The 18975-nt window shown below is 35.0% G+C and overlaps 1 protein-coding gene across 10 annotated transcripts in view; it reads right to left on the bottom strand.

Annotated features, from left to right (window-relative positions):
* The window catches only part of LOC141459754 (lysine-specific histone demethylase 1A-like), a 419413-nt gene that overhangs the window by 275861 nt on the left and 124577 nt on the right, over positions 1–18975 (bottom strand). Inside the window, exon 14 of one of the 10 annotated variants that reach the window (XM_074139234.1) lies at positions 2479–2876. The exons of 8 other annotated variants lie outside the window; for them this stretch is intronic. In XM_074139234.1, coding sequence (XP_073995335.1) covers positions 2869–2876 — 8 coding nt within the window. In that variant the 3' untranslated portion in view covers positions 2479–2868. Of the gene's footprint in view, positions 1–2478; positions 2877–3216; positions 3252–18975 lie in introns of those variants that run through there. One more of the 10 variants, XM_074139204.1, reaches the window with a different exon arrangement.

Below are 18975 nucleotides of genomic sequence, written 5' to 3' on the forward strand. Positions count from 1 at the left end.
TACATTTTTATGATAATTATATATGTAAATTAATCTAGTTTACCATATATTTATGCTTTCTGGAAGGAACCAGAAATTATTTTGTCTGGCAATCGTTCTAAATTTAGAAAAGGAATGTTAACTTTTAATCGACAATGTTGACCTAGAAGTTACCATTCAATTTTTTGTACAAAGCGCCGAAATCAGTGTTTTCACTTTTATGTTAATGATGCATACTTTAAATCTTAAGCTTAACTTCCCTCACTTATATAATAACTTACCATTATTACAAAAAAACTACTTTTCAAATTGAGGAAGAAAAAAATGCTATATGCAGATTGACAATAACTGCAAGAAATTGATTATTAAAATATTTGCTGGCACCTAAAAGTATTAAGAAACATAACCAACTTTTTTATTAAAGTTCTGCCGATTTAAAAAATTAAAATATCAGCTGCATTCCTGACATAGGATGAAACATAAACTCCCGTAACTACTCCATGTGCCACAATAATCTATGTTCTGAAAACTGTAAATGGCACAGCATACTATCTGGACCAAATTTAAACACATTCCATCTACATTTTATGCAAACATTCATTTCTTAATCATGGCTCTAAATAAGTGGAATCTGATAACCTGATATTACAAATTACAAGTAAAAACACATATTGCACTTGTATATTTCTATTTACTTGCTTACAGCAATAGCGCGCAAAAATTAAGGCAGAATTAATATAAGTAGATCGTCCTAAATGATAAATTATCATATCCTTCTAGTTTCTAGTGACAGGTCTCTACTTAACAGATCTATAGTGATCATGTGCTGAACCTAGAGAAGAGACTTACCAGGAGTCTCAAAACAAAACGTTAACTTACTGAACTTAACTCGCGATTTGAACTATTAGCGCAAGTACTCAAGTGGCAAAAAGTCAGAAATAACAACATAACAGATTAAAGGCTTATTGCATCAATATGAACTTACTAACAGCTAAGCGATCAAAGATAAACAGAATACAAACGCTACAGCGTAAATCTCTCCGCCGCATTGTAAACGCTTCGTTCGGCATTAATAACTTGTCCTTAAAGACCTCAACATTCCTTCTGTATCTCTATTCCCCCCAAAAAACAATGCAACAAAGTGCACCAAACTTGTCTCCAAGCACCAATTCTCTCACTGCAAACTTGTGCTCTACCATCCAACCCTCAAAGACGGCTGAGGTTTCGTGAACTATCAAGAGTTCGTCGCTGCGTGATTGCCATGAGTTCTACGAGGTGTGGCTATTAAAAAACGAGACTATTGCTGTAAAACATTTTATTTTAAATTTATACATATTTAGTTATTAACACCTTCAATGTACACCCCTCCCTTATCCCCACAACCCTCCATGCGGATTTACCATTGTTCGAAACAGTGTTGGAAGTCTTTTTCTGTGAGCTCCTGCAAGATGCGTGACGCTTTTTCTTTCACAGCTTCAACGGACTGAAATCCTATTCCTTTTAATGTAGATTTGACTTTGGGGAACAGATAAAAGTCACATGGGGCCAGGTCAGGCGGATAAGCCGGATGGCCTAAAACTGGGATGTTGTACTTGGCTAGAAAAGTCTTGACAGACAATGCAGTGTGAGCCGGCACGTTGTCTTGATGGAGAACCCATGACTTGTTCTTCTACAAATCGGGTCGTTTTTTACTTACTCTTTCAGGGAGTTGAGCAAGCACCTCACGGTAGTAATGTTGATTAATTATAATCGATATTTTCATTCGTTTTGGACGTGGAAGGGCGACCCGGGTGGTCATCATCTCCGACGTCTTCTCGGCCATCTTGGAAACGCTTGAACCACTCAAAAACTTGCGCACGTGATAAACGTTCATCGCGATAAACTTCATTTAATAACAGATAAGTTTCAGTAGCGGTTTTACCCAGTTTCATGTGAATTTTCACGACAATTCGTTGCTCTACTACTTGTGTAGTATCATGTTTCCGGCAAAACGAAACAAACAGCTCTTACACAAACGACGGTTCCGGTCAGACAGATTTCTCTACAAACACGTGAGACGCTGCAATCGAAAGAGAAGGCTTTATGCTGCACAGCTGTCCGGTCCTTAGGATTTGGCGCATGCATAGTTCTGTAGCAGCATCAGTCTCGTTATTTAATAGCCAGCCACACCTCGTATTACATTTACGAGCGCTCTAGTTGGTTTTAAATATTCAACCTTAAGTAAAAAAAAAAAAAAATATTAACGGCAAACAATTTGATCCCAAGGAGCAGGAGTGTCCTGTCCATGTTTACATTTTATTTATGGTTAGATTTCGCCGAAAAGCATAAAAAGAAGATGCATAAGGGAAAAAGAAGCAAAGTTTATGAAAGTACAAGTTAGCTACCATAAAATGGTTATTTATGTGAAGGGTAAAAAAAAGTAGAATAAACTTAGCTGAAAATCTAAAGGCACATCAAACACTAGAACATATGACATGCTTTTAAAATAAGATAAACGAGTATGGAAAGATAATGTTTATTTTTAAAAACACATCTGCAAGACCTTGCGTTTGTTTTAGAAATAGGTCTCATCAGTGGTTTAGACACTAACTAGAGCCCGTCCGTATGCCTATGCTCTTGGAGAGGCCGTAGTTGTACTGGAGACACTTGTAGAAAACACGATGTTCATATGGTGCGTGGCATAGGGGAGCCAGTCGCGTGGGTGGCCTACCATGTAACTTTAGACGCTCCGCAGCCGGGCGCCCTCCACAACCCCGCCGATCTTACCATCTCCTACTGTAAGCCTCACACCGTGTCATTGCTTTGCATGCTTCTAATGTATCACCTGCACTGATTTACTTATGTAGCAATCAATAAAGATTTATATCTGGGCGAGCACATATTGTACATTTAGTTGTCTGCAAACAAAATTTTATCAATTATTTATTTAAAAATGGTAGGTAATGTTGTTAAAAATAAATAATAATAATAATGGCAGCGTATAAGTCATGTATTATAAATTATGTACAATAAGTGGTTTTTCATATGTCAAAAAACAGTAGTTTAAATAATAAAGCTTCAAAAAAGCATTGTCATAACATTTATTATTTAACAAATTTAACATTTATTATTTTGCCAAAACCCGGAAATACGATTTTCCATTTTGTTTTAATAACGACGAACTAGGGACTACTTGCAAAATGGAAACTATAAGTATCAGAATTTTTATTAAAGGAATCACTGTCCACGGCTGAGGTACCACTAATTATCGTCTCAAATAGGTGTAAGGATACCTAAAAAAATTAAAAATTATACTTTCAACGTTCATAAATCCTTTCCGAAGTTTCTATTACCAATGAAAAAATGAAAGTTCCTGAAATTGAAACCTATATCCCAGAACAGGAGTTTACGGACGGAGAACCACCTATTAGCTGACGACAAAACAATGAAACAACAAAGATAAGCAAAACTGTTAGAAACGATAAAGCAGTGGAGAATGCAAGCGAATGTTTAAGCTAGATGCACTTGATTCTCAAAATCACATGAAAGATTGGTTGATTACTAGATCTAAAACCTGGCGCAGGACCTTTGGCCAGGTGGGTCTAAGTTAGAAATATAATAACTGCAGTGCCTTTCATGTAAGTTTGACAATCAAAGGTTTCTTTATTAAGTAATAAAGCTATTACGCATAATTTTTGTAAAGTTATTATTATTTAACACCTACTTTATGGCTGCGCGTTATAATAAAAATAATTTTAATTACTTTTACAACGTTAATTTTTTGTTATGGAAATATTACCTATTTGTTAATTTCCTAATAACGCCTACAAAGTTGACCTATCTATGCATATCATGTCTTTTATTAATAAATATTTACTCAGATCGATAAAAATAATAAATGGTTCAAAGACAAAAAGTATTTGATAAAACAATGGAATAAACGAAATGCCTACTAACATTATATTATAATAGAATTAGTAGTGCCTGTTAAGGTTTCACATGACGCTTTGAAGCTCAGCGTGCATTAGCTAAATTAACCGAGTTATAATTGTAAAATATAATTATAACAGGGAAATTTCCAGTATGTTTAATGTTATCAAAAATTGATAAAATTAGATTAGTTCACTCAGAGTTTCGTATTTAGTAGAAACCTCCATTAATATATAATATCGCCCCTAGGAATTGTTAAGGATAATTTCTTTTGAAAAACAGTAATTTAGAAAATAAGAAAAACTTACAACTTTCTCTTATTCTGGAAGTTCTAACTGTAGATTTCCTTAAACCTCAAAAGTTTGTGCCTTAATGAGGTAGAATAAGAATGGTGTGCATTTTGTGTTTAGGCGTTAGTGCGTGATCAAACTTATTCTAAAAATAAGAATTAAAAACGCATCAACAGTTGTTTTAATGAGTCCGTGCTAAACATTAACTTTTAACTTGCTCAACGTAGAATATTTATTATTAACTTACTACATTGCCGACCACTCGTGGAAATCTCTCTGATTTGTAAAATGTCAGTGCACGACCGATGGGGGAAATCTCCCCGTTTGACAATGCAATGCAATGGAGTACTGAATACATGGTTTTAAGTATATTAAGTAGTTATATATTTTGATGCCCGCTTCTCTTCGTTGATCGCTATATATTATCACTATATTTTTTAAATAATAGAGAGTAAAAGAATTAGGAGATGAGAAAGAAAGAGATATTGCTGAAAATAATGCTGATAAACGGTTCAAGAAATTTTCAAAAAAATATACGCCATATATTACAGTTGATAGCATAGTCATCTAAAATTTCAGTCTTACAATTTTTGTAATGAGCATAGTTAACAACTCCATATCTATTTTGTAATTTATCTTTGTACCATATTAAAAGACCTTAATAAAATGTCCCACGAAATTGAAGATGCTTTTAATGAATTTCATCTTGATACTGCATCAGAATGTTCAGAAGACAATTTTGATATCCATGATGGGAACATTATCAAACCAGGAAATAGATCTACTCGTAGAATAATTTCAAGCGATTTAGAGAGTAATTTGGAAGAGAGTGATTCAACTATATTCAGTTGCAACTCGTGCTGTCGGCAATGTGTTAACAGTAAAGGTTAGATGTCTATGTTGTTTTCGATAAAATAAATCGATTAAAACCACATTTTAAAAAGATGTTTCTCTAGAAATAAACCAGCTGAATAAAATTAAATACTCGTAGATTAATTTTAAGTATAGCACAGCGTAAGTATAAAACAATGATTGGTCAACGTGATCTTAACGTAAAATGAACTCTTATTTCCTCGAGGCTTTCTTTTCTCTCAGCTGATTAGCAACTATGTAAACAAGACACTAAAAATTTTGCTCTGTATTTAATTTACTTTTTTCTACAATAAGTAAGACTATCGTGAGCAAAATTTCACACTAGAGAAGCTACAAAAGCAGCGCGTAACATTTTTACTGAGCGGTTCCCAGATCACTGCAGCTAATTTTAAGTTTCGAAACAGAAGTTACTTCTTTTTTTGTTTCTTGAAGTTTTCTTCTGTTTCTACTCTTATTTTTTTTTCTCATTTAATTTCATAGCAAGTTATAATGACCGGGTAATATTAGAGGGTAGATAGGGTATACCGCCGGATAGCGGGATGGATGCCCGATTTAGCACAAGGGGTATCATCGAGAAAAATGTAGAATAGAATGCAAGAGCTGATAAAAATATACCAACAGATTTGGGGACCAATCTATGTGGTTCTAGAGTGTAGTAATAATGACAAAAAAAAAGTATTCCCAGAATCAACCCGACGACAATTGGGAAACTGTAATCAAGAAAACTGTGGCCCAATTAAAAATATATAGGATAGGAAAAACATGTATTATTGTAATTTAAACGTGCGTGTGGAAAGTTCTTGACGCAAAAAAGTCCTTTGCCGACCAGTAGACCGAAAAAGAAGTAGGAAAAAGAAGTTTTCAAATTTTTTGAAAAACTGATCCACGCGGAACAACTCACCTCATTTACATACTCAAGTTATTACCGCAATTAAAATTTGACAATTTTTCTACATCGTAGGTAAAATTTAAATCAATCACTAATATGACCGAGTTTATACAGCATAAGGCAGCTTTAGAAACAAAGATTGAAAACGAACCAAAGTATCAGAACAAGAAGGCAGTATAATAGAGAAATGTAGATCGGCTAAAGGAATATATTTGTCATGTTCACCGTGAGTCTATATATCGACCAGAAAGGTATATAAATACTGGTCAGTGTTTGTGTATGTGTGCATAATCGTTTGGTTTAAATCAATTCGTGGGAGGTGAGAACATGGTCTGGGAACAAAGTCTGTCTTACTTCATCTTTTACCAAATACAGGGCTCTCGTACACCGACACACTAACCAACACCAAGGTGACTGCTGTGGCATCTTTTATTTTTCCAAACATAAAACTTGTGGACAGAGACTGGAGTGGTCGATGTTAAATTCCAATACATTGAAGACTTATTGTCGCTTGGAATGTCAAACCACCTACTCGTTCTTCACATATTTTTAGTTTCAAAGCCCAAATAGACCTTCACCTTGGTTCCTCCTTTCTCAGACTTTTAAATATAAACTGTTTTCACATTTTAATAAAACCTTAATGCTCTAACAGATCATCACAAGTTGAGACAATCAGATTTCCAGATTTTGGGAAAACTAAATGCTGAGTATAAGCTGTGAGTGAGCTGAGCATGCCTTAATAAAAGTTATAGCAAACCTCTCTTTCAGCGACCGAGATGGGCATCTTAGAAATACCTGGATTAAATCCAATTTGGGGGAATATGCTTATCAAAGGTCAGAAACCCATCTCCTTTAAAGCAAGTAACACTGGCCAGTTGTTACGTTAAGCACACAGATATCAGAAAAATTTTGTGAACTGACGCACAGATTTTCGGCACTAGAAAAGTGATACCAAAGTGATACACTATATGCTGGAGAAGAGGTTATTAAAAGATTGAAAGAGGTAAAACTTCCGAGGCCGTTATAGTTTTGTACCGGAACATCACAAAAATCCTTGAAATCCCAGGATAGACTGTACCTACAATCAAAGATTTGAACCTTTTTGCTTGCGTTCTATGCTGTTAAAACTAGTTTCCGCCAGGCATCACTTTACTGCCCAGTAAAACTTCAATTTCTTACTTTATTATTCTTGTCCGTGATGTTCTAATCAAATGTACCGTAGAGCAGGGCTTGTGGGCTCTTTCAGAGCTTAAAAACAGTTCCCTGCCACCAAGAACGAAACGCATACCACGTTAACTCTTGATAGAAATCAACGGTAGAGCAAACAACGACTGCGCCATAACACAGTTCTATTTACAGGTTCAATCCCCCAAAGAGGGAAATGGATTCGATGCTTCCCTAGAGAGTTTTGGCATCCCTGTGGGGATCCCAGTCTATCAACACGAACAACTCTTACACTGAAAGCCTAAACACTCACCCTTCTTCAGAAACAATTGATGGTCCCACTAATTGTGTTTAGCGTATACACAGGCGACTAAGCATTCCCGTTACACCCTCAATCACGCTTACATATAGACTTTGGGTAGCCAACGCTCCGGTCACCCTAATGTTCATTAACTTATTACTGTTTCCCCGAGTTAATAATATCTAGGAATTCAATAAAAGACTCTTTCGACGTCTCGTAAATTTAGTATTTTGCTAATGATAGAATTAATGAAAAAACGATGTCAGGAACTATATCAATTATTATTATTGTCAATGATTTGATGACAGTCTACAGGCATTTAGAAACAAGTAAGAAATAAGTATGTAAGAGGCTGTGGCAACAAAATAATTCCTACAATCATCTTAATTGGATGGGAACAGCTGAGATCAATCGTGCCCTGAGCTTTTATTAGGTATTCTATCGCCTCAGGGTAGCATTACCTTGTTTACAGACAAACAAAGATTCGCCGGATGTGCCAAAGAGGCGGCCAGGGATATTCTAAGGAAACACTGCCTAATTCCAACCAATCTGATTCCAAGCTGTATTAATCTTGCCAGCAATACAAAGCTAATTAAAGCGCCTTACAAAATAAGGTAAGGGATCTTTTTTTCATGAATAAAGTTAACAAATGGCTGCTTAGTGATATAAACGTAACTTTTAATTCTTTTAAGTGCTTTGATTTATATAATTAGATAGAATTATCTTAAGAGTCTGTGAGTAGTTAAGAAAAAGGGTGTTTTGATATAATTGGCCCTGTTCCCATGTGTTCGAGCGCAAAGCCCTTTATGTGAATGGTACCTTAAAGTAAACCACTTCATTTACCAAACTAAGTTGGTCGCTATTGTCTCGCCTCGCTATCTCACCACTTCCATCTGTAACCACGCAGCCCTGCTCCCACTTTGTTTAGATCCAATCTGAACCATCCAATGTAAACACTTTTGGTCTTGAGACAAAATAATATGATAACAAGAAAATATATCTACTTGGATAATTAGGCGGTGGGAAATATTTTGGAAGTTTTTAAAAAATATACTGAAGCAAGAACAGAACGGATGACACGGAGTGCCCTGATCTGATAATCTGATGAATAGATAATCGTACTGATAAGAAAAGCAAACAAAACTCTGCTAGAAGATTTTGCTCAATTTTTATAAATTACAAATTACCATGATACTTAATCTTAACACACAATCCAACAGAGATAATCTATTTTTATTTTTTATTTTTTTAATAAAATTGATTATTATTCAATCAATTACTAAATCAACAATTTCGTCGTTCGAAAGAAAGTTATGCAAAGCAGATTTGTAGAGAATTGTGAAGATGATTTTAGTTCCAAAAAGAAGAGGAACTAAATAGTTTAATGAGATAAGTCTGCTGTCATTCTGGGGACTTCATTGGGAAATATTACCTCCACACAAACTGGAGTATTCACTGAAAATGCATACATGATACAAAGCCCTTTAAATGGGAAAGATGTGCTTCTACAAAAAAGGAAGCGTTTTGGGCGTCTGCGGGTCATTTTAAAAGTTTTTGAAGTTATTTTTTCTGCAAATGTTATAAAGAGTGATTGTTACTTAGAATTCACCGAAACCGTGGCCACAGCTAAGTTTTTATTTATTTTTTTTTTTTAATTGTAAAATGTTCAACTTGTATCATCTTTCTACTTTTATTTAAAACATTTCTGCAAAACTTGATTTCCTTGATTATGAGCTTCATGATCTTAATGAAGTCGCCATTCGTGTAATGTTCAATATAATATGAAAGTTTTTAGACATCTGTAAACTTACGAGAAGCCTTTTTTTTTTTAACCTACTTTATTAGACTTAAGAGCTGATTTATTACTGGAGTGCTGTATTAAACAATTAATTTTTCATTGATAGCGTTTTATTTCTGACTAAAGAGATTTATGGTCCAGACAATTGTCGTATGCAAAGTTGTAATGATAGGTGATTAGAAAAGTGGTTTGGGACTTGGAAACTTACTTCTCTACTGTGACTGACGGAGGCGCCACGGTAGCCGAGCGGTTAGAGGCAAGACTTTCGAAGCTAGTATGTATTGTGGTACTGGGTTCGATTCCCGGTCTAGGCCTTGAGTTTTATTTAATCATTAATATGAGAACTTTGACGTGAAGTATGTTAGCTCCGTCCGCGACATCTACTTCGGTAGTTGGACGTAAAGCCGGCCTGAAAAAAATAGGCTTTACTTTACTTTACTATACTTTTTACTGTGACAGACGCAAATTTTAAAAGAGTTCGGAAAATTAATTGCGAATTGAGAATTTTGCTTTGTCAAAAAGAAATTCAACGTTTTTTTTAACGTTAATTGTTTATTTATTTATTGTATTTTTTTTTCGGCGCATCAACAGCTGAGGTTATTAGCGCCCGGAGCATTTTCCAGTGCACTGCCGGCCTCCGGACAGTGTTCTCTCGTTACAGACAACACTGTCCATCACCGGACAGTGAGCTGTAAGAAGCTCCTAGGAAGAGAAAATCTAAGGGTCAGCTGCTGGATTCGAACCCGGGACCTCCGCGTGGGAGAAGCCTTCTTAAATATTTGTGTAACATCACGATGCTGTGGCTAATTTCGCGCGATAGGGGATAAATTTATTTTCTGAAAATACTCCTCTTTAGAAGGATTACTCTGTTTTTAATCAGTTTCTATTCTGATCTGATTTTACTTTATCCTTTAATTATGTGTTTATTTGTGTACTAACTTATAAAACTGTAACAGAAAAGATTTAATTAATGTGAACTGAACTATACCTTTAAAAGGTGCCACAGCAATTTTGCTGAGTTGCTACTTATGTAAAAGAATATATAAAATCATGTATTTGTAGATTAAGAGCATTAAATGGCTTATTATTATTACTCCTAAAATTATTAATTGCAAAAACTAAGGAATAAATTACTTTATAATTAATCAACAGCAAGATTGTGATAGCTAAACCCAGCCTGTATTGGAATTGCATGCTCAATAAACAGATAAAACAATTATTCGTAAGAAATGCAAGTAAGATACGTGTTGGCAAGTTTAACATGTTTTCTTAATTTTTTACACTTCTAAAGTTCAAGTTTATCTAACGTTCTAAAATTAATAACCTTCAGCAAACAGCCTTTACTTATAACACTATTATTTATCTTTTGAATTAATGAAATGATTGAAGAAAAAAATTAATACTAAATAATTGAAGGAAGTCTTACTCCCTCGAAAGCTATATATGCTACAGCCCTTGAAGGGATCATTTGAACCGTTTGAGCGAAAAGTATAATTTCCGTCTCTTGCACAATAAATAACTATTATTTAACTTACAAAATTTGGGATCATACTAAACCAGGACTTGAACTGTTATCAAGTCAAAGCCTGGAAGAAAGGTATTTGTAGATATTTATGATAAATGTTTTGTTAAGCAAATTGTATCCTTCCACCCAATTAATTCAAAACAGTATTTTTTTTAAAGATTATACTTTCCAAATATTGTAGAAGAATATAAATACAGATTGTCTGTGCGAACTAAAAGCGGTCCAATGTTCTCAGGATGGTACTGATAAGTAAAAGGGATAAAAACATGCAAGAAAAAGTTGATCATGAATCGCATGAATTTTAAATCGCGTGAAGATAACGGGGTGACACTATTTAGAATTGTGCTTACCGAAAAGGAGAAACTTAACGGGCCTTCTATCACGCATGCTTATAAATATTGGCAATGTGTGCGTAGAAATAAAGGAGAAAAGATGCAAGCAAGAGGAGAGTGTCTTTCAATGTAAATGTAGCATGGTACGCCTTGCGAGGTGGGCTCGGTTCTCCAACACTCCACGATTTACTACACTCGGTTTACATATTATTCAAATGCGTACACGTGGCCCTTTTGTTTGACAAGAAGCGCTATTTCGACAGATTATGCAAGTAATTCACTTTGTCCTATAGGGGGGAACCGCCAAACCTCTTATCTCATTGAAATTCTGCTTTACATGTTTTTTTCTTCATTCTACATCACTCAAGTCCCAAAGAAAAACAAATAATAGAATAAAAATAACCACCGGAATCTCCGCGTGGGTGTTCAACGCCTTACCTTGCACCCTCACCCTTTCACCTCTTACTATTCAATTATTACTTCTTCTTTAACTTGAGAATCGCCTGCACGTGAAGAGGTCTGGCGTTCTCGTCAAGAGGCTGTGGCAGTGGATACAAATACCACTTTCTTCGCCTTACTGTCAAAACTCTACCTCAATGCGTTCCATATAAAGTGCTCAAACAAAGTTTGGAAAAGGGTTACCGTGCTGCAAAAGTGATTGAATTCAAAAATCAGTAAGCGGCAGGATCAAAAAGCAGTTAAAAAAATGAAAGACTGGGAAGATCAAAGAAACGGGGCAAAATCTTATCTCAATCTGGACAACTGCACTTAGGAGCTGGCCAACAGAACTGTACGAAGACCTTACCCTTTGCCAACATCGAGATATACCTCGATCTCTTGCTGAGAAGTGGATACAGGGAGCCATCCAGAGTACCCTTGGTTAGGTTATTTGGAAGAGCATTTAGCTGCTCCAATAGCTTCACAACACTTCCATAGCCCAATCTAAGCCGTCAAGCCTATTGTGACGAAGGATTCATGGCCAGAGGTATATGCCTAAAAAAAGAAGCCCCTGAGCCAACTGGCACTCCCTCCAAGCAATCACCCTTTTCTAACATACTGGGCTAGGGAGGGCATTTCATCTACCCAGAAAGCTTAGTGAATACCATGGTGTAGTGGATGAGGGGGATACTCTGTCTCTGGAAGACTAGTGTAAGGATTTGAGAGTGTTCATCCCAAACTTCCGGTTCCTTTCTTTTCCTAGGGATGGAGAACATGGACTCCATGGGAAACTGGAGGGGAAAGGGTTTTAGCGCCAAGGAGAGGTTTATACCAATCTAGAGGTTCCCCGGTCCCTGGTATTTACCTAAAAAGCCTGGGGTGTAACCAGAACCTTCCTTAGTGCCAGTGGACTGGAACCAGTGAACCTTCCTTAGACCACTTCTCACCTTTAATTTGGAGTCGTATTTGGAATATCTGGGGAGTGGCCTGAAGGAAGGGGCTTATGTAACACTAGCGAGATTGCACCTTTCCGCCGGTTCCCCTCTCTTCCAAGAACTTTCCTGATAGCTAATGGGCATTAGTGACTTTGAGGTCACCTGAAGAAGCTGGGACTAGAACGCGAGCGCAATAGAGGATTTTGTGGGAAGATAGAGGAAACACCACCACCTAATAATGCAATGCAATGCCCATGGAATATTCAGAAACCTGGGAGAGGAGGTTTATCACCGGAACTCTCTCAGATCTCGGGATTTCTCGGACATCTGAGGTTAGAGGGATTGCTATATAGATTCACCTTGAACCAGTAAGAGGAGCACAACAGATTTTGTAGATAGCAGCACTATCATATTCCCGGGAAGTTCAATGAAGGGTCAGTCTAAGAATGCAATGACGCAGAATAAATAAGATAATTAGACCACTGACATTCAAAGAAGATTTAGTAGGAATAAGAGATGACCAAAATTCCTCACAATGGATCATGTCTGATTTAAAGAGCCTGCCAAATTTTAGAGTTTCCATTCTATTAACCTCTTGCTTCTAGTTATAGTTAGTATGCTTATAAATCCTCACAAACTTCTTTATGGTAATCAAATGTTTTTGCTGCGCCTATAATTGTGGATAATTATTATTGAATCGACAGTTAATTGAAACCATGTAACCACAAACAACTTACCGGTATCCAACTGTTGTTATTAAACCACATTAGTTCCTATTAATCACAAGTTAAATTACTTTTCTTCAATTATTTCTTTTCAATTTTTAATAGTCCAATTAAATAATTAAAAAGACTAACTTTGGAAACAAGAGAAGCGCACAGTAGATTAATTACATCCTATTCTAAACACAATGGACTTCAACTAAGATTTTAACGCAGTAGCTTTATAAATAAAAACACAGGAGTAACGAAAATAACAAAATGGAAACATCAGTAAAGCGGAACAATCGTCTGGAAAAGAAGATTTCATACGATTGATCTGTTATGGCGATAAAAAAGATTAAAATTTGGAGCAATGCTTAACAAAGTGTTCAAGCACATGATTATGAATGGATTATATAAAATATGGTAACACTGAACATGAATATTTGTTAAGAAATTTCGTTCAATTTTTTCCCTATAATCGAAATAAAACAGGGCCTTTGATGCGCTGAGTTTGGCGAAGGAAGTGTAGCGAACCAGCGATTAAAGCATTTGGTCCCTGTTTTAAGCAGATCTGCCTATCCACACGGTTAAATTGGTAAGCTTGCAGTTTTCACAAAAAATTATTATTCAATAATGTTAAATTCATTACTAAAGTTCATTAAAATGTATTACTCAGTGCTGACACCTAACAGAAATCTTATATACTAGGCTAATCGCAATTCATTTATTTTGAACCCAGAATTACAGAATTAGAATCACAGAATTACAGAAATTACACTTTTGGGAGAGGTCTAAACCCTCCTCACCCAAAACTGTAAATAGATGCAAAGTTATACAAGGAACAACTATGTTTCAATTTCTGACCTAGCCAACACAAAATCCATTGCAAATAAGTCATAATACACTACTTTTTCGAGTTCAGCGAACCACAAAACGGATATATGCTGTTAACTATCAATATCTAAAATTACGTAACACTACCACTTACTTAGCACTGAGAGAAAGTAAAAACTAACAGAATTTACATTGAAAAGGTCGTTAAAATTTAAAGGTGTTAAAACTAGCTGCATAAACATGCATTAACTGTAGCCGTAAAAGCTTACTAGGGATAATAAAGAGCTCCTTATCTAAACTGGCCGTCTCAAAATGGTAGCTATTGGTCGTGTGAGGAGCATTCTAACGCCCCTAACTAATTTATCGTGGAGAAGTTCACTATATCTGGAACATCTTAATGTAGTTGTTGTGTAAGACATGTGGATGTGGAAATCTAAACATTTCCCATCTGTTTTAGCGAGGGGACAAAGTAATGCTTTACTTCTTTAGCTTTACGCGCGTAATAAATATAGACAGGGCGATTAATTAGAACGCAAATCGAAGGTCCTGAAAACTGACCGGATGTTGGGATCTTTATAACAAAGTAACTGTATTAAGCGAACTTATCTAATCGTTTAAAACCATGTTTGTTTTTAAGTACACTGTACTCGTATTTAACATTCAGATTGATCTGAAAGAAACCAGAGCATAACCAACAGAAACTAAATGAAATGCTTAAAACCGAATATTTACAGGAAGCTTATACTTTGTTTAGATACCTCTAAGTGACCCACCGCTACATAGGGGTCAAATTCACTCAATCTTAAAAAATATCAGAATACAGAATTCGCTCTTCCGTCGCTCAGTAAATCTTTTATTCGAATCTTCCTTTAAAAAAATTAATTAGACCTCGTTTATCAAAATTAATAAAATTGTGAATGTAAAGTTTTGTTTTCTTCCAACTTCAGAAGTTAATTAATCAGTTTAGTGTAGAGAATTTGACTTCCACAACGTTTCTGTCAGGTGACCCAATGCTTAAAATAGCGATATTATTCTTCATTAGGGACCTCATCACACTCAACCGGTTAGTCCAAAAAATAATAATAATAATAAACTGCTTTTTGTGAATCAAACACACAATACAAAAAACTTTGACTCGATTGCAATACTTACTTCTTACAGAAATTAAATAAAGAAAAAAAGCGAAGGTCAAAAATTTAAATTTAAGTAAAACAAACTCAAAATATTTGAATTTTATGAAGTCTAACGCTGGTAAGTGCAATTAACATTAGGATGCAGAGCGACTCCATAGTTTATATTTTAGTAAATAAGAATTAATTTACTCAAACACTATCAAAACTACACTACTAATTACACCTCACTAAGCTCACATCAAATAACGAAGTCAAATTCAGAGACCATTGTGTTGTTCTAGGAAGGAAAAAGTCAGTACACAGCGCTCAAGATATCCTTATCTCATGGAAGCCACGAAGCAGAATGTAGTAGAAGAGTGGCAGTCAAGATGAAGAAAGAAGGGAAAGAGGCTGCGCTATTCCTCAAATTGTATATTGGGAAAAGATAGGGCTGGTTTTTTTCCACCAATATTATTGGTAAATTAAGGCATTAGGAGCAAACAGTAACAGTGCATACCAATATGTTGGTTTTTTTCCAGCCCTCATATAAAGTAATGGTTAATGTGCAAACAAGACCACAAATAGGGAAGGGATTAGCTATGAGGTTAGCATACTGGACTCCCACGCGGAGGTCCCGGGTTCGAATCCAGCAGCTGACCCTTAGATTTTCTCTTCCTAGGAGCTTCTTACAGCTCACTGTCCGGTGATGGACAGTGTTGTCTGTAACGAGAGAACACTGTCCGGAGGCCGGCAGTGCACTGGAAAAAGCTCCGGGCGCTAATAACCTCAGCTGTTGATGCGCCGAAAAAAAAATACAATAAATAAATTAACAATTAACGTTAAAAAAAAACGTTGAATTTCTTTTTGACAAAGCAAAATTCTCAATTCGCAATTAATTTTCCGAACTCTTTTAAAATTTGCGACTGTCACAGTAAAAAGTATAGTAAAGTAAAGTAAAGCCTATTTTTTTCAGGCCGGCTTTACGTCCAACTACCGAAGTAGATGTCGCGGACGGAGCTAACATACTTCACGTCAAAGTTCTCATATTAATGATTAAATAAAACTCAAGGCCTAGACCGGGAATCGAACCCAGTACCACAATACATACTAGCTTCGAAAGTCTTGCCTCTAACCGCTCGGCTACCGTGGCGCCTCCGTCAGTCACAGTAGAGAAGTAAGTTTCCAAGTCCCAAACCACTTTTCTAATCACCAATCATTACAACTTTGCGAACGACAATTGTCTGGACCATAAATCTCTTTAAATAGTCATAAATAAAACGCTATCAATGAATAATTGATTGTTTAATACAGCACTCCAGTAATAAATCAGCTCTTAAGTCTAATAAAGTAGGTTTAAATAAGGATTTACTGTTAAATAATGTCAAAATAAATAAATTAAAAGATGGATATGAAATTTGATATGAATAAAAATGCCATATGACGAAGTATATTAACAACGACTTATACGAAGACCAACTGCCCGCTTACTTCTTACAGTTGCTAAGAAAGAACATCTGCCACTGTAAAAGAAGAATCGTGCTTTTATTTGTGAGGATGTGGGAGTTTCCATTTACTATAAATATGTACAAGCCTAGACAATTCAAAATACACTCAAAATCTCATTCTCGATACGTCTAGGGGGTCTCCTATTTAAAGCACTGAACTAGATAGACAGGTAAGCGACGACAATTTTACCTTGAAAGGTAGTAATTGATATCCGAACCTCTAGCTAATATTGATTTCAAGAAAGATATTAATTGTCAACGGTTATTGGTGCGGTTTACAATATTGTCAAAAATGAAAATTAACTATTGGTTCAAGCAGAAAAAAAAAAATTGTTTTCACTTTTTAACAAATTTAACAAACTAGTGAAAAAAGGGGGGCTGAGAATTTGGATATTTCAAAACAATTTCTACAGAGAAAACAAAACTCCGAATTAGATGTTCTGATTGTACGAACAAATTGTGAAACATTATTAATCATACAGCATCTGAGAAGTACTCTTGAATGCGTTAGCTACATACAGTAACCATCGAAAAGACACTAAATAAATATTGAAATTTATCAGAAATCACAAATGACGGACAAAAAAAAAATCGCTTATTTAAATAAATACCAATTACGCAACATACGTTATAATTTACAGTAAATCTAGGCGCCAAAATTTTAGTATACATAATTATCTTTGGTGTGCTTAAATTATTTTCACACTGAATCAGTTCGCTGTCTTTATCCATGGCGCTAGTTGATGACCAAGTTACTTTTGTTGTTGTGAAGTAATTAATAATTTACTTCCTTTCAGAATCTGGGTTAACTTTATTTTGGGGGGGAATTTTATTTTACTATGCCAAAATCACTTAAAGGCATGTGATTTTATAAAAAGTTTAAAATGGATATTTTAAAGAGAGCACCAAAATATTTCTTGCGCCAAAAACAGAGAAGACCGGCTTTAGTCTCATAGTTCTTGTAGAAATACCTCTCAAGCTTTGGCCACTACGCTTAGAATAAATAGAAAATCAATTATTTCGAGATGATAATCCTAAAAAGATATATGACGAAGCAATTTGAAAGCACCTGGCGATTGCCACTACGCTTAGAATAAATAGAAAATCAATTATTTCGAGATGATAATCCTAAAAAGATATATGACGAAGCAATTTGAAAGCACCTGGCGATCGCCACTACGCTTAGAATAAATAGAAAATCAATTATTTCGAGATGATAATCCTAAAAAGATATATGACGAAGCAATTTGAAAGCACCTGGCGATCGCCACTACGCTTAGAATAAATAGAAAATCAATTATTTCGAGATGATAATCTTAAAAAGATATATGACGAAGCAATTTGAAAGCACCTGGCGATCGCCACTACGCTTAGAATAAATAGAAAATCAATTATTTCGAGATGATAATCCTAAAAAGATATATGACGAAGCAATTTGAAAGCACCTGGCGATCGCCACTACGCTTAGAATAAATAGAAAATCAATTATTTCGAGATGATAATCCTAAAAAGATATATGACGAAGCAATTTGAAAGCACCTGGCGATCGCCACTACGCTTAGAATAAATAGAAAATCAATTATTTCGAGATGATAATCCTAAAAAGATATATGACGAAGCAATTTGAAAGCACCTGGCGATCGCCACTACGCTTAGAATAAATAGAAAATCAATTATTTCGAGATGATAATCCTAAAAAGATATATGACGAAGCAATTTGAAAGCACCTGGCGATCGTATTCATCGGGAAATCTCGCCCGCTCTAAGCAAAAAAAAATAAGCTGAATTGGTTTAAAGTTTGATTCTTCAAGTTAAGCACATTGTCTTCTACTTAAATAATTTAAAAAAAAAAAAAAAAATTGAGTTCACTAAGAAAAAATCTTCATTCATTCAAAAATTCTTTGAGTAGAAGAAATTTGTCAACTACAAATTGTAATGGTGGTTAAACTAAAAGAAATTCAAACAACAAATGGTTTATACAAGTAGAAAAAACTTCCGTATAGGTAAAAATGTTCAAAACCTTTAAGTTGTTAAAACTTCTTACCTTATAAGTTGTTACAGAATTTAAAAAACTATTAAATTTAAAAGATGTGAAGTAACATTAATAACCTCACCTAATTAATTATAATTCAACTCAGTTGGAAATGTTCTTTCACACATTACAATCTGATTTAGAGTGTCATTTATTATAAAGAAGAAAAAAAATTTCAAGATTAAATAAAATAAAAACGCAGGGTGAATTCATTTAAGGCAGTTATAAATAATGAACTTAAATAAGTAAAAAGAGTTTTTAAAAAGAAAAAGAATTTAACAGTTTTAAAAAAAATATACTCAACATTTTGTGTTAATAAATTAAGTAGGACGCCATTAAATATATAAATTCTCTG

This window comes from Rhodnius prolixus, unplaced genomic scaffold, assembly GCF_049639745.1.
Source record: "Rhodnius prolixus isolate KJV_2025 unplaced genomic scaffold, Rpr scaffold_1, whole genome shotgun sequence".
Lineage (NCBI taxonomy): Eukaryota > Metazoa > Arthropoda > Insecta > Hemiptera > Reduviidae > Rhodnius > Rhodnius prolixus.